This window comes from Lolium rigidum, chromosome 3 (genome assembly GCF_022539505.1).
Source record: "Lolium rigidum isolate FL_2022 chromosome 3, APGP_CSIRO_Lrig_0.1, whole genome shotgun sequence".
Classification (NCBI taxonomy): Eukaryota; Viridiplantae; Streptophyta; class Magnoliopsida; order Poales; family Poaceae; genus Lolium; species Lolium rigidum.
The window spans coordinates 176,597,607-176,614,907 of record NC_061510.1 but is presented as its reverse complement, the minus strand read 5'-3'; the positions used below and the strand labels follow the sequence as shown (position 1 = coordinate 176,614,907).

Here is a 17,301-nt window from a genome sequence, read left to right as displayed (position 1 = left end):
CCTTGTCATGACCCACTAGTAGAAAACATGCCTTTTGTCCAGCACCCCTAGGAGCTATAGTCCCGGTTTAAAAACGAACCGGGACTAATGGAGGGCATCGGTCCCGGTTTATCCTCGAAAGCCTTTAGTCCTCGTTCGTTTGGAACCTTTAGTCCCGGTTGGTATTACGATCCGGGACTAAAAGGGTGGCGGCAGGCTGCCTTCGGGGCAAAAACCTTTAATCCTGGTTCATGTTACCAACCGGGACTAAAGGTCTACCCTTTAGTCCCGGTTCGCTTTACCAATCGGGACTAAACGATTTTTAGGTTTTTTGGCTTCCCACGCACCTCGACATCCCCCTCGTGGATCGCCTTTTTTAGCACTGTACAATATAAAAGAAAATGATAGAAAATTCAAAAAATAAATCTTTTGATATTCATTCATGCTATACAACCTACTATTAGGAAAAATTAACAAATTTGAATTTCGACTTTTTTTGCAAGAAAAGTTTAGAAAAAGGTAAAATGGCATTTACTTTTGCATACGATGTCGGAAAAAAGGTATAATATATCAAAATGATCGTGGGAACCTGGTTAGCTAATTTTTAGATTCTCAAAATTCCAAATGAAAATATGAAAGTAGGAAGATTTTAGTTTTTGCCATAAATTTAGTATTTTATATTTTTTAATTTAAAATTAAATAATTCCATCCTGCATAAAAATTACTATTACTTAACCATAAAGTTGGCTAATTTTATGATTTTCAAATTTTCACGTTTGGCACAAAAAATATTAAAAAAATAAAAATAAATTGAAATAAAAATTTAATATTTAAAAGAATTAAAAAATTATAAGATTATTATTATATCATTAGTTTTGTTTATTAAAAGAATTATCTGTAATTCAAAAATGAAAAAGTGTGACATCGACCAATATGTTAATAGGATTGATATGATACTACTATCAGCAACATGCGCGCGAAGCACTTGGAAGCGGGACGGAAAGGAACTTGGAAGTTAAGCATGCTAGTGCTGAAGCAGTGGGAGGATGGGTGACCGAGCGGGAAGTTTGACTACGGGTAAGTAATTTGACTAGAGATTAAGTATATTTAGAGACTAAACTAGTCAAATAACTGAAATACTAGAAATTCTATAAAAAAATAGGAAAAAAGAGGGAGCGAAAAATAATTAGAAATAAAGTTCATTTTTCTCGACGCGCACCAGAAGCCCACGTGGCGGGACCTTTAGTCCCGGTTTGTTTTACAACCGGGACTAAAGGGGAGGGTCTTTAGTCCCGAATGGTTAGTCCCGATTCCAAAACCGGGACTAAAGGCCCTTACCAACCGGAATTATAGGTCCTTTTTCTACGAGTGACCTAACACCTTGCCCAATGAGCATACATTAGAAAACAAGGGTCTAAAGCTTTTAAAATGGGTACTCTACATGAATTTTCATTTGGGATGGTAATTAGTGTCACAAATTACCATCCCGAATGAAAAAAGGGAGCGAAAAATAATTAGAAATAAAGTTCATTTTTCTCGACGCGCGTTAGAAGCCCACGTGGTGGGACCTTTAGTCCCGGTTTGGGAGTGCCTTTAGTCCCGAATGGTTAGTCCCGGTTCCAAAACCGGGACTAAAGGCCCTTACCAATCGGGAGATAGGCTCTTTTTCTACCAGTGACCTAACACCTTGCCCAATAAGCACACATTAGAAAACAAGGGTCTAAAGCTTTTAAAATAGGTAATCTACATGAATTTTTATTCGGGATGGTAATTAGTGTCACAAATGCATAACTAGAGTGTAAAAAGTGAAATCCACTTTTTTTTATTTTCTAAGTGCCAATAATAGGTTATTTTGTGAAGCACCTACCAAAAATCAATTCCATAATTGGACCATCGAAATAGCACGCGGTATCTTCAGTCCAACCTCTCCATAGTGCCAAAAGATAAGACTTTATACGTTGAACCTGGCAACGTAATAGCTAGACTGACAAGGATGGATCGGTACACGAGACGGGCTGGGATGAAAGTCGGCGCGCGAGCGCTATGGGCACCTCCGTGGATTGATCGCCACGTCGCCCTGCGCTGGCGTCGGCCGATGCATAGCACGCCGTGACTTTCAGGCTGAATTAATGAGTCGTCGAGTAAGTCAAGATTGACGATCGATCGACGTGTGTGGCTAGTAAGCTGTTGCAGGAAGCTAGCACGCAAAAGCAGCCAGCGAATATGTATGTATACATACCGCCTGATTCGGGGGAGACGACTGAATTATAATAAATATATAAAAATAAACGAGAACTTTCCGAGCTTGCTGTGCAACGACAAGTCAGTACAAGCTGTATTTGCTTATAAAAGGCAGTATAAGCAGAGCTCAAAGTGGGACGTAAGCAACAAGCCACCCACATACGCAGTTACGCACACGAGCGAGCTGCTTATAAATGGCAGAGTAAAGCGGTGTCAGCCTTGAGGTAGTAAGAGCTGCGACACTAGAAAAAATAACAGCACCGCCCGCAGGAGAGGGAGGGAGATGGCAATGTCTAGTGGAAGAAGTAACCAGGAGATCGTGCCCTACAGCGGCGATCTTGAGGTGCCGGTGCAGCCGGTGGACGTCCAGCGGCAGGACTCCCTCTACCTCGACGCCACCAGACCAGCACACGGCGGCCACCATGCTGGACGGGTAAGTATACACATATGAACACCTTTAGCATTAGCTTTGCTTGTTAGGATTCCTCATCATGCAAGTCCGTGAATTTCTCGAGTAGTAGTGTAGTACTCCTACCCCTCTCCACCGGGCCTGGCACACCTGCTCCTTGGGTTCTGGCACATCGATCGATCGAACCGCCGTCGTTTTCTCAACCTCTGCTGCAGCCCCATCGATCAGACGTACTCCATCCGTTTCATAATTTTTTATCGTGGTTTTAGATCAAATTTGAACGAAAACCACGAGAAGAATTATGGATTGGAGGGAGCAACAACCTCCTCCTTCTCGACTCGCGCTGCCCCGTGCATCATGCTGCTCTAGAACTGAACCCACGGCCGACAATATGCGACCGATGATCGACAAGAAAACATACCGTTAAATTGGGCACAAGATATCTTATTACCAAGGGCTTCGACCCGAGATGAGGTTGGGTCGAGATGGAAGGAGCGAGCTAGCGTTTTGCCGAGCATGGTGCTCGAGAGAAGACGCAGGCAGCAGGACGTTCCCACTGCTCTTTCTGACCACGAACATAACAAGTAAACGTGCCGTACGTTATTTGCTACACGCGAGCGCGACTAGCTAGTTACCTAGTGGGAAACATGGACTTAGCAAGTTGTTCCTACATTTATCGGCGCTAGCTTCTATGCAGACCTTCTTTACGTCGATCCAAGTCAACAGTTTCCATTGACTTGTTTGCAAGTCTGAAATTGTCAACGTTACAGGATAGCTGGCTGCGGACGTTGCGGCTGGGGTTCCAGTGCGTGGGGATCCTCTACGCCGACCTCGGCACGTCGCCGCTCTACGTCTACTCCAACACCTTCAAGTACGGCATCGGCCATGAGGACGACGTCCTCGGCGTCCTCTCCCTCATCATCTACAGCTTCCTGCTCTTCGCCCTGATCAAGATCATCTTCATCGCCCTATACGCCAACGACGACGGCGAAGGTGGGTCGCCTTATTACTGATACACATATTCTTGAACGTTAATTTGATGATTGTCGATCAGTTTGGAAACTCGGTCGAAATAACATGATGCGAATTGTCTCCAATTATTCATTCTTAGGTGGGACTTTTGCTCTCTACTCGCTCATCTCGCGCTACGCAAGGGTGGCCCTCATCCCCAACCAGCAGGCCGAGGATGAGCTCGTTTCAAGCTCCAGCCGTCACAGAAAGCCGTCGGCACCATTTAGGAGAGCGCAGTGGATGAAGAATCTGCTGGAGGCCAGCAAACCAGCAAAGCTTACGCTCTTCTTCCTCACCATCTTCGCCACCGCGCTCGCCATCAGCGACAGCATTCTAACCCCTTCCATCTCCGGTAAGTACTCTTCTGTCCGATGAATGTATATTTTGTTTAAAATTCCGTGGTCTTCAGTTTTGTTATTCATAATATTGTTTAATGTAACTCTTGCTTGTGGAATGTTTCAGTACTGTCAGCGGTCAACGGCCTCAAACTGAGATCGCCTAATCTGACGACAGGTACAAAATACAGAAATATGTCACCTGCATTTTGTTCCCTATTTCAATCGAATTACGTAATCAGACAAACCTGGGGATTTTAAATGGAAAAATGTGCAACACCAACATGGTTACTTGCCAGCTAATTAACGGGAAGCTATAGCCTGCCCTATATGGTACTGCTTCTCCCATATCACACCACGTATCTCTCAGACCACGTTCGCCTTGTGGACAATTCCGAATCGTGACAGTTCAGTTTAAACCAATTATAGTTGCAATTGCTGACTGTTTCAACTGGTCATTAATTCCTCTCCACGTTTAGCGAATAACTAGTCTTCATTGTTTTATATATACCAGCTCTACCCTGACATAAGACTTTGAAAACCAGCCCAGTGCTGACCGTTGGTAGAGTTAAAAAACCAGCAACAAGATCCCAAGAATCTGGGAAGAAATGACTTTGACCAACTTTCAAGATGATTTTGCAAATTAATTTTTTATAATTCAGTTCAAAATCTTTGTCTAGCTATAACGACCTTTTATAATTTGGTTACTTCTGAACAGATCAAGTAGTATGGATCACAGTGGGGATTTTGGTGGCTTTCTTCGCGGTGCAGCACCTCGGGACCGTCAAGATTGGTTACACGTTTGCTCCAATTGTTGTTATCTGGCTCCTCCTCATCTCTGGGATCGGGATTTATGACCTGATCAAGTACGATGTTGGCACACTCAAGGCATTTAACCCGAAATACATCATCGACTATTTTCGAAGAAACAAGAAGAAAGGATGGGTTTCGCTTGGTGAAATCCTTCTTTGCTTTACAGGTAGGCTCATATCATGGGACAAAACAAAGTCAGCATGGCATTGTAATAAGTAGTATATATTGTCGATACTGCATTGACAATAAGATAATATCACTTGCCGAGCTTACCTGTGTTGTTATCTTGTGACAGGCACAGAAGCCCTCTATGCTGATTTAGGATACTTCAGCATAAAGTCAATTCAGGTAAATTAGACTATGTTCAGAGATAATGCATACTATGTTCAGAGATAATGCATAGATTAGGCAACAGATTCGTTGACTGCATCAAATTTTGAAGTCTTTCACTTGAATCGGTAAAGATGGATAGGAAGATTTCCTTTGACTGCCCAAATTATAAAGATACACTCCCATGTTCCATGAGGTTTTTATACATGGACATAGTATATGAGATGTAACTTTGGCTATATTTTTATATCTAAGTATGTCAACTTGCAGAACTATAAAACACTGTCATGAAAAATTTACTAAGATTAAAAATAAAAAATGGATAATCAAAATAATATGTGTACAACCTTATTATATGCCAGTAGTGAAAACTGAAAAGTAGTGAAGTTTGACTGGAGCTTTCTAGAATGTTATCAATTTTAGAATGGGGTAGTAGAAGAAAAAACTGTTATCGATCATCAACTTGTCATGCCATATAGTGTGGCGTATATTATCTTATTTATGACCATCGGCATATGAATGCAAGAAGAGGTTTTCTCTAGTACATACTGAATGGTAGGAAATCTTAGTATTTTCCTATAATATATATGCAGATGGATCTGAACAACTTCTCTCATGTTTCAGCTGAGCTTTAGCTTTGGCTTACTACCATCTGTGCTGCTCAGTTATATTGGGCAAGCAGCTTACCTAAGGAAACACATGGACATGCAATATGTACCAAACGCTTTCTTCAATTCCATTCCAAGTATGTAATCTACGAGACATCTCAAAAAATAATACTGTATTGTACAAGTTCTGCATGAGAAACTTAGCTGACAGCACTTTTGCCCATAATTTCAGGCACTCTGTTCTGGCCAACGTTCGTCCTAGCGCTTACCACTTCAGTCATCGGCAGCCAAGCCATGGTGTCGTGCGCCTTTGCGACCATGTCACATCTACAAACGCTCAGCTGCTTCCCAAGGGTGAAGATACTGCACACGTCAAGCCGCTATTCAGGCCATCTCTACATCCCTGAAGTGAACTTCTTTCTTTGCGTGGCTTCTGTTATTGTGACCATAAGCTTCAGGACAACTGGTTTCATCGCCAAAGCACATGGTAAGAAAATGCATGGGCGTTTTTTTTTTCCTTTTACGTATTGTTTTAAATCTCAACACAAGCACATAATTAGTATACTAAACTACGTATACTTGTGTACAGAAATATGTGTGGCCCTTGTGATGGTGATCACAACACTGTTGATGACAATCGTGATGCTCCTTGTGTGGAAAGTGAACATCTTGTGGATCGCTCTCTTCTTCGCAGTCTTCATGTCCACAGAGACCATCTACCTATCGGCGGTTCTATACAAGTTCACACAGGGCCCCTACTTCCCCTTGGCCATGTCGGCCGTTCTCATGGTGATCATGATGGTATGGCACTATGTGCACGTGAAACGCTACAAGTACGAGCTCCAGCACACCGTGTCGCCCGACGAGGTGAAGACTCTTCTGGAGCGCCACGACCTGAAGAGGGTTCCGGGGCTCGGCCTCTTCTACACCGAGCTGGTGCAAGGGATTCCTCCCATATTCCCTCACCTCATCGAGAAGATCCCCACCGTCCACTCGGTCATCGTCTTCATCTCGGTGAAGCACCTTCCGATCCCCCACGTCGATGTCTCGGAGCGCTTCCTCTTCCGGCAGGTCGAGCCTAAGGAGAGCATGGTGTTCCGGTGTGTTGCTCGGTACGGGTACCGGGACACCCTCGAGGCGGCCAATGACTTCGTCGCCACTCTCGTCGAGTACCTCCAATACTATGTCCGGGACCTCAGCCTCTACTGCACAGCCGAGCCACTAAGGACGAGCTACCCTAGCATTCGAATCGATAGCTTTTCTTGGGACAAAAAACACTCGGGGCATGGCAGCGGCATCCATGCCGAGGAGATGCTTACACCAATCCAATCCTTCTCTGAACTCACAATGCATCAAGTTGGTATGAGCAGCCGCCTGGGAATATTTCAGGTAACAATTTAATTACACGCATCAGCTGCAAATTACTCTTATCAATGCATACCTCGTACTATTGACCGGTTCTAATAGTACTTGTTTTCACATAAACTAGCCGGCCAAGATGAACCTAGAGGAGATGTTAAGGATTGAGGAGGACCAAAAGCTGATCCAACGGGAGGTGGATAATGGTGTGGTTTACATACTTGGGGAGACTGAAGTGGTGGCCAAACCTCACTCCAACCTCATTAAGAAGATTGCTGTAAACTACATCTTCAACTTTCTCAGGAAGAACTCTCGGAAAGGAGAGAAGATGTTCTCCATTCCACGGGGGAAACTGCTCAAGGTTTGCATCGCATATGAAATTTGAATTTGCAGAGAAAGAGGACGTGCAGATATGCACCATGCCACCATACATGCGAGAGACTTCATGTGTTGGTTGATGGGATTGATGAGCGTGCGAGCATATAACTCTATGGGGCAGAAATAAACAGGCACCATACTGGAAGAACATCTATTTGTATATAGACGGAGAGATCGGTAAGAAATTTGTGTTGGGTATGGTAAGTGGAAATTATCTTTGGGGCGTGCTAAATCTGTTTTGTAACATTTTGGCAACGTCAGTTATATTCAATTCAATCTCGTTCATGTATATATCCAGCTGAGGCTATACTTGCTTTTTTGTTTGTACAAAAAACTGAACGTAAGAAGTGCAACGTGCACCATGTTTAAGCAACAGAGTACTTCATAGTAACTATTAGAAGTAATCCTATTGGCATCATCAAATTCATAGTTATTGTGGTAATATTTAAGCAAATCCAGTTGGCTTTTAGATGGAGCTAGCCTAATCCTAAACTAAAAGTATCCAAGGTATGTTGTTCTAGTACAACAAAAGTCTCAAGTTTTTGTGTCCAAGTTGTTATGGATGCATGTATAATTGGACACGCCATTGGCACATAATCATGCATTGTAGCAACTAGGAGCGTGCATTTTCAGAACCCGGCGGTATGTGAACCTGGCTCAAGTCGGCATTTGATTGGCCCAGAGACTTGTGGGGGGCCCACGGCTGCAGTGTGTTTTCCTGTATACCACTCGGGTAAAATGATGCAGTATACATGCGCGGCCCCACTTTCTGGTGAGAGAATAAAAAAATAGGTAGCTATCGCCGCGCCCTCGCACTCTGCATCTCCAGCTGTGCCCGAGCACCCCGCGGCTAAGGCTGGACACGAGCCAGCTCGAGCTCGGCTCGGTCCGAGCCGCAATTTGGCTCGTTCCAAACTGGCCCGGCTCGAGCTGGCTCGTTTCTGTCACGAGCTGGTAAAATAGGCTCGGCGCGAGCTTGGCTCTGGCTCGGTTCAGCTCGAGCCGGCTCGCGAGCCCAGCAGCACACAACCAGGAACATAACAGAGAGCTTCCAGTATATGTACTAGCTACTAGCTACAGCCAGTGAGCAGTTTTGCAAGTTTTCAAGACTTTGGACATCAAATTGAGCATGCATATATTCATATTTTCCCAAAAAAAATGCAGAGCATATCAATTAACATATGAAAGGATCCATTCCATGAAAAGAATCAATAATTAGAGCATATTATCATGATACAAGAGTAGACAGGTTTACCTCAAAATTAGAAGCAATCTTCCACATATCTTGTCCATTTTTTCTCAATTAAGATTCCTGAAAATATCCAAAAGAGAAACCACAAATACACAATGATAGATAATAGTGTCTTAGATAATAGTTGACATTGACAACGGTTACAACTTAGGTTCCAAGTTCAAACACAAATAAAATGGAGTAACATCCACTCTCTTAGTTTTCAAGGTCCAACACAACCAAAATAAGAGAAAGTTCAAATTGTAGCAAGAGCATCATCCTTGTCCTCCATCATCATTGACCGGCAGCGGCGATGTGGGCAGGGAGCCGACGAGGCGGAGGGGGGTGCCGCTTCAGAGACGCGATGCTCGGATTGTCCTCCCCGGACCAAACCAAGCACACCACCATGATCCCCTCTCACCACCACTTCTCCTCGCACCAGTAGCCACCTCAATCGTCGCCGGAGCTGCCTCAATTGGACGATCGGAGCCGCGGAAGCGACAGTTAAATCGCCGACGATCCGGACCTCCTCGAGCAACGCCGCTGCTACAGGCTGCCTCGCCGTCGTCCACAACTTCGTCACGCATACTGCCAACCCTAGCTGGAGCCACCGTAAGCTCTCCGACCCCCTACCTCCGCCGTGCCAGTGACCCAATCTCGTCGGAGAAGACGATGTCGCTCGTCCGTCCGATCCTGTTCTAATCCAACGCACCGTATCGCTGGTACCGCTTCGGGCGTTATGAGTGACTGACGGGTGGAGCCCACCGTCAGACAGCCCACGCGTGCGTGGACGCGTGGTGGGCTGGACTTGGGCTGTTTTATTTCATTTCGGCCCAGTTAGCTTTCCCGCGTAGCCCAGTAATTCAAATTTGAATTTTCCAAATCCATTTAATTTCAATACTGGCTCCAACTTTGAAAATCCATAGAGGTTTGGCTTGGCCAAATTTAACAAACTTTATATTGTTAGAAAGCTATGGAAAAGTTCTACAACTTGCCACTGGTCTCACCTTGAGATCTGTTGTAGAAATAATGTGACAAAAAGAACAAGCCAGAGACTTTTGCACTTTCTTTTAATTCTTAAAAATCAACCAAAATAGATATTAAGTTAATTCCAACTCCTATAGCTCACATTTGACTTACACTAATTGTTTCTGCAAGAAAATGGTGTGGTCACTTTGCATGATCATGCCCTAGTTTGGTTAATGGACAATATAGCTAGTTTAGTTAAGTGATATTGTCCAAAACTATTATGTACATCTTATGAAGTATTTTACTTCATTTAAATCTTTGTCTCAAATGAATTCATGTGATGTTTGCACCCCTGGTCCAAACTCTCCTATATGAACATTTGGAGATTTAAATCATTTGTAGAATTTTTAAATGGTATGAGGTGGTCTACCTCATTTAAATCATTTTCTTCAATAATGATGATGAATGGTTGACTTGGGTCAACATAAATTCATGAATTATTGTTGAGAAATTAAATCTTAAGAAGATTTCAATGAGAGGAAATTATTCCTCAAGCACCATATGAAAATTACTTGTCACATATGAATGAGAGGAAATTATTTTCCTCAAGTCACCCCACCAATGCATCTACTTATTTTATGTGTGTGCTTAGTATAGTTTGTGTGAGGTAATGATGTGTTTAGTATAGCTTTTGAGCTTGTTTAGTGATTATACCTCGTATTCAAATATAGACGCTAGCACCGGAGACTATCAAGAGGAAGGAGAATTCTACCCAGAAGACGAAGAAGAAAACCTAGAGAACTACCAAGGCAAGATAATACTCTTGCAAAGTGCAAAGCTCTCCTTGAGCAAAGCACCATGATTCTTACCTTTCTTCATACAAGCCTATCTTATACTTACACTATACAAGTTGTACTTGTTGTGTTTTTAAAGGATGGAATAAAATTGGTCTAGAGAACAAGATTACTAGATGAGTAAAGATAGCAAAGCAATGTAGCACCCCTCATGATTAGTGCTAGTGCTAAAATACTAAAACTTGACTACTTTAGATGGGAACATGTAAATGGTTGATTTTGAAACCTTGGAATGATGAAGCATTCCATTGAAGAATTTGAAGTTGTTTGTGAACAAGAGAAGATGGTGATTTTTGGATAAAAACCTGATATTGGTTTGAATGCGATACCTTTCCAATTTTTGAGTACCCCCACAATACCTGATTATGGGTAGGGCTTAACTGGAAGTTTATAGGTTTTAGTATGAGTTCCCTCTGAACACACATCATAGCGGTTATGCTGAGGCTGCCTCCGTTGTTGAGAAAGGATGTGAATTGAGGTGAAATTGTACGGCCAAGCCTCGTGCGGTTCCCGGGTTAACAGTTGGTTTTCACTGGGAGGCCAAGCTCATGGGGAGAGGTGCTCATACTAGGATGTGTAAGTGAAAGGTTATGGTTGATGATCCGCGTACTGTGTTACGGTGACTCGGAGTGATTCCAACGGATGAAATCAAATGTTGTGGCACAAGTGTGCAACCTCTGCAGAGTGTTAAATCTATTCGAATAGTCGTGTCCACGGTTACGGACGGTTGGAAAGGCCATACAGTTTCCGGTGTCAGATTTTTGAAAACTTGAGTAAATGTGATTGGTGACTTGGTGACTTGTTGGAGTTCAACCAATGATGTGGGAATGACACTAATGTTCCCACTTAAGCTAGTTAGCACATGATCTAAGCTTGTGAACTAAAATTTGGCTTATGCAAGTAAACTAGAGCTTAGTACCTTTAGTTGGCATTTTACATTAGTATTAGTTTGCAAGTACGTGAAGTACTTACGGTTTTGTCCCTGGCTATTCAAATGGCCAGAGTACAATTATGAACAGAACTATCACGAGGATGTCCAGCAGGACGCCTACGACAACTAGGGGTTTCTGACGTCAAATGTTGGCCTGTGGACTAGAGAGTCCATTTACTATTACGCTTCCGCTATGTATGAACTTGTGTATGTTGTTGATTGAAAGATCAACTATTTGTGTAAGATGAATCACGTGATTCAAGATTGTAAGACATTATGGCTTGTAATAAATAATGACTATGATATTCGACTATTATGCCTCGCAACAACATTATCCTGGGATTGCGATGAATGACATAATAGGCATCTGGACTTAAAAATCCGGGTGTTGACAATGTCGCTGGCCTGGGCGCGGGCGCTGGCCTTCTTCTTCACCACCGGGCCATACAGCGAGGACAACGGTTTTTGCTTCCGTTCGTCCATGTCGCTGTCGACGGTGCGGTGAGAGGCGGAGAGGCGATGGACGGTGGGGCACGAGGGAGGTGGGACTGGGACGCGAGGGGGAGGGCTAGGTGGCCGGCGGAGGAGACATCATTGGCGGCGGCGGCGCGGCGCTGCGCGTGTGTTGTGCGTGGAGGAAACGAGAACGATGGCTATTCGTGCTGTTCGTGCGTGAGTGCGTGACCTGATCCATCCATCCACGTTTTGGGCCAAAAACCAGGCCAGACCATCTCCCTCTGTTAAATTCGAACAAAAAAAACACGAGCTAACGGGCTGGCTCGGGCCGAGCCAGACGAGCTTTCAGCCCGCCACGGTTCAGACAAACAGGCTCGGCTCGGGCTGTGTTTTACACGGGCCGAGCTCAACTCGGGCCGAGCCGAGAAAAGCTCGGGCCGAGCTTTTGGCTCGGCCCGTACGTCCAGCCTTACCCGCGGCCGGCTGCTTCGCCCTTTCGCCACCGCTCTGCTCGCTCATGCCTGCTGCGCGGATCTCGGACCTCGGCGGCCCACTTGCCCCACTGCCTACGCCGCCTGCCCCTGTACTGCACTGGATTCCAGCGCGGCAGCGAGAACGGAGTCGGATAGATTCTTGCTGTTGGAGGTAGCCCACCGTGACTGGGCGTTGGGGCTAGGTGTGGTGACCCGGCATACCACTGCATGGTGTAGTATGCAAGTCTGATATAACACCAATGAAACACCGTTCCACTAGTATTATATCGCTCAGAGTGGTACAACAGAAACATATGCGGGTCCAAGGTATGTCTATAGGATTACAACATCGACTTTGTTACATAAAATCATCACAGCCTCCTACTTTACAATGAGGTAAAACTGCAAATAAACTCCAGAAGAACGACTCGTAGTCTAATCTTATCACGAACTCTATTTGTAGAGTATTTGACTAGCTATAGGGCTATGAATAGATTCTAGCTAAATAGGAGCTAGGTTTAAGAAGCTAGTTCCCTTCTATGGCTAAACTATGTTTTCTCCTCGTTGGATGTGATATCTGACTCCACTGACAGGGTCCTGTCTCTTGAAGTAGTTGTTGACTCCTCGGCCTTTGAATTGCACTGTAGATCCTCCTTCGATGCCTCCATATCTAAGCAGGGGATTTAAGACTGGGATGAGTACGAGCGTACTCAACAAGTTCATTATAGGAAAGAGGTGTTTAATGCACTAGCTACAGCATTAGACCAGAAAGTCTAATACCAATGCAGGTTTTCATAATCATTTCTTCAAAAGGTTGCTTTTATTCGGAAGAACTATGTCCGTCGGCCTTCACCGGTTTACTAGAACTTCATGGAGCTCCTTTCCGGCCGCGTTCGCAGTTCCATATCCCGGAACGAGGAGTGACAGGTCACGGTTCTTTACACTCGCAGAGGTGTGTTGCTTTACCCATAAGAGATCTTAACCTTGGTGCCAACCGGGCAATTTCCCCGTCCACACTTCCTATGGTGTGAGGCCCGGTATAAGGTCTAGCCAATCATGTTCCTCCGCTACCTCGAACACCCACCCGTTGTTGCATGCCCCAAACCTGGGTCCACGCCGGTCCCATTATTCCTGTAGATTTCAAGGTGGACCCCGACCACGACGACAGTGCTGGGCTCTACCATACACTCCTACGCCGGTAGCTGCAACCCATCATAGACCGCAATACCGTGGGGACTTAAGGCTTCCCCAGCCTACCGCTTGTTCTTCGAGCGACAAGTGTCTACGGACTATGTCGTGGGGACTTAAGGCTTCCCCAGCCTACCGCTTGCCACCGACAGATACAAGTGTCTACGGTAAAGCGCATCCGTTGATGAACGAGAGGTGGAAACACTTTTGACTACTCCGTCCCACTCCGGATCTTATGGTTAACACGGGTATTACGGCACAAGAATCACTCGGCGACATTTGTTGTTTAATCCTAGATGGATATAAACCCTTGCAATGGAACCTCCACCATATCAACACAATCCATGGTTCCATTGCCCACCACATAGTCATATTCATAGTTATGAAAATAGTGGTTTTGGTTTTTATGCAATAGTGATAATCATAGTACTTTGCAAGTAATTTGATAAAGATACTCAAATGACATGAGCAAGTTCAGGCAAGATTATGCAGGCAAGGTCTTCGGTGCACAATAACTCCAAATTCTGAAATAGCATCATCGTCCGGTAAGGACGATGTTTAAAAGATTGACAAGGATGCAATAATGCATAAGTATGAGATGCAATCGCTCTAAGCGTGACCCAACCCCGCTGATTTAGGATCAGTGAGTTGTAATGATTGGTTCAGCGTGTGTTGCACTTTTAGAGTGATTCACATAGAAGGTTCTTATTCAGGTGTGATTACTTGGTATTATAAACAGGTAGATAATAAAGCATAATAATCAATTGAGCACACAAAGAATGATAATTGGCATAATGTTAACAAGTAAAGAACAGTGGTCATTTTAGTATTATATGGCATGGTTAATGATTAATTATCATATACTTTAAAAGAATAACTTTTGAAGAACATGTTCTTTAATAAAGAACAAGTATGGTAATTAAGTGGGTGGTTTTCTATGATTGACTATGGCTTCATGTAGTTGCTTGGGATAGGTATTAGATGGATCCCCATAAAGTTGGATTCATCAACACCTAGGGCTTGTAAGGTTAAGATAAGCTTAGGTATCCTAAGCAATTCATTATACATGGTTGTTGTCAAGTTTGGTTTATCTTGCTAGTGATAGCTGGCTAGGGTTTCTAGGTCCTTATAAGCAGGGTTGATGATGATTCCTTATTTTCTTCAAAAGAATAACTTTCAAAGAACATACTTCTTAAATATTAAGAAGTATATCAATTAGGGTTGAGGTTGTCTAGGTTTTTCTATTTGATCCACTAAGTAAGGAATGATTGGCTCCTAAATAGGATGGTTCATAATTATGAAGTATTTGTAGTGTTCAGTGGACTTGGTTATGTAATGATAAATATTGAGCCTAGATGCTATTTGGATTCATCACAATGGTGTGATGCTAAGCATGGATGAATAAGGATGATGGTTTTGACAGTAGAAGCTAGGGTTTAAACTTGGTTGATCCTACTTGATCAACTAGGTTTAGTGATATGCATACATGGAATACTAAATTGCTAGTGATAGGGTTCTACATTTTATGTGGACATAGGTATGTCTTTTAGTTGCTAATGGTGGCTCTATGATTTGAATTAAAGTACCATGATCACCTGTTCTAACCTTGGGTTTAGGTTAGAAGCAAATTAGGGTTCACATGTAATAATAGAACTAGGGTTCCTAATTAATTTAGGGTTTTAGGAGTCACATGAAATGATAGGGCTATAATATCATTCCATGTGGAATTTAGGGTTTGCTATTTACAATTTAATTCTATGATTAATAACTTCATGTTAAAGTTGAAGTTCTTAATAACTTTGAAATAAAATTAATATTCAATATGGCTTTTTATTATTTTTAAATAATTTACTAATTAGGGTAATTATTAATCAGGGATTAATTCTCTCTAATAATGATTTACCAAATTAATAAAATAAAGAAAATTAGTTTTAATGTTTTCTTTATTTATTTACTGGTTTTTATTTAACTTGGAAAGTTTTCCTAATTATTGAATTTTAATTGAATTTAGAATTAATTAAACAAGGCTTAAATAACAAGTATTAAACAATTGAATTTTTATTAAAATAAAAATTTGATTTTATATTTTTATTGGATAGATTTTTCTTTTCTAAGAATTTTGATATCTTATTTGTATTTTTCCGAGTTAATATGAATTTTATAAAAATTCTCAAAGTTGCAGTAATAATTGAATTGAAATAAAATGAAAAGGAAATACTAAACACACCCAGGCTATCCTACACGCAGAGGCTGACCAGTGGGCCAGTGGTCCACGTGGACTGCCACGTGAGCGTGGACTGGTCAAAATCGAGACCAAGTCCAGAGCTCACAGTGGCCGGCGGGAATCGGCGATCGCCGCCGATTTTGGGCTTGCGCGGGTGGGATTTTCACCCCAATCGACTCAGCATGCCAGGGCAAAGCTACTGGTGCCAGCGCCGCCCGCTAATGACCACCGGAGCAAGCTCGACGGCAAGGTGCGGCGGCGGCGGACACAGGTGACTGGTGCGGCGATTCTACGAGGCGCTACTGAGCAAAGCGAGCATGCGGTGCGGTAGAGATGCTCACCAGGAGCACGACGAGCTAGGCGGCGAGGTTAATGGAGCTCTGTATCGCCGGAATTTGCCGGTGCCGGTGTTGAGGGAGACGAGCTCGCCGACGGTGATTCCGAGCACGGCGGTCCGATTCCTCTTGCAGGAATAGCAAGTCGAGGACGGCGATGCTGATGGTAACCACGGCGAAGCTCAGGGAGGTCCCTACCGGCGGCGATGGTCGGAGTCCGGCTCAGCTAGGGTTTCGGCGTGGGGAAAAATGAGACGAGGAGGAAGAACCCGACGCGATTGTTCTTGCTGGAGCTTTTATATGGCGTCGCAGTGTGCCTCGTCACGTCGCCGATCACTGGGAGGTCGCCAGCAAGAGAGGAGGCCGAGCACGACTTCGTGCTGTCCAGCATGCGAGCTGGAGAGGATGAGGACGACCTCCTCGTCGATATTTTGGACGAAGGGTTACGGTGCGCTGGGCCAGGCCGTGGTGTTGGGCTTCTGGTGGGCTAGTTACTGGGCTGCTGCGGTCTGGAAAGGTCCAGGTGAGTTTTTCCATTCTTTTCTTTTTTCTATTTTCACTTTCTGTTTTATATTTCTTATTTGAATTCATATTTGAATTCCATACTGTTTGCAAATATTTTCATTATGTGGTTTTAATCAAAATTTGGTATACTGACTTTTGTATCACTATTCTTTGTGAATTCATATTTTATGTTAGATTGTTTGTATATTTCCAAACTTCACTCTAAATAGTAATATTACATGAATTGATATTTTCACTTAATTTTCCTCTTTGTTAGTAATTGCATTCAACTTAGAAACATAAGAGTTGGTACCCTCATCTCTAAGCATTTCTGAAATGGTGATTATTTCTTAGTTCCTATTTGAGAAATTAATCACTTGTAGGTTATTTCATGTGAGCGACATTTCATTATAGTTTTGAAGGTTTGCTGTTATCCCATATTAAATTAGCATTTGTGTTATGGTCTATTAACACTTTGGATTATCTAGGGTAGATATTAATCTCCTCAAGGTTGGGTATTAGTTTCAATGATAAGTGGTTGATCACCCTACAGATGGTTTCAATTATAATATGTAGCACAAGATTTTACTTATGTTCAAGAATTGAAGCATAAGATTTATTTGATGTGCAAATCTAGGGTTTCCAATGCTATTTACCTAATGACATATGGGTT

The 17,301-nt window shown here is 43.2% G+C and overlaps 1 protein-coding gene across 2 annotated transcripts; it reads left to right on the top strand.

Moving 5' to 3' along the window:
• The first annotated feature begins 2,374 nt into the window (after positions 1 to 2,374).
• LOC124698700 (probable potassium transporter 16) lies at positions 2,375 to 7,754 on the top strand. 2 transcript variants are annotated; one of them, XM_047231164.1, is made up of 10 exons: positions 2,375 to 2,653; positions 3,400 to 3,622; positions 3,741 to 3,992; positions 4,103 to 4,153; positions 4,694 to 4,954; positions 5,084 to 5,136; positions 5,743 to 5,863; positions 5,959 to 6,213; positions 6,316 to 7,115; positions 7,216 to 7,754. In XM_047231164.1, exons 1-10 carry the CDS (start codon positions 2,504 to 2,506, stop codon positions 7,468 to 7,470), a joined length of 2,421 nt encoding a protein of 806 aa, XP_047087120.1. In that variant the 5' UTR covers positions 2,375 to 2,503; the 3' UTR covers positions 7,471 to 7,754. The 2 variants fall into 2 exon arrangements, with proteins under 2 accessions (XP_047087120.1, XP_047087119.1); XM_047231163.1 differs by having other exon boundaries at positions 5,959 to 7,115.
• Positions 7,755 to 17,301: the final 9,547 nt, after the last annotated feature.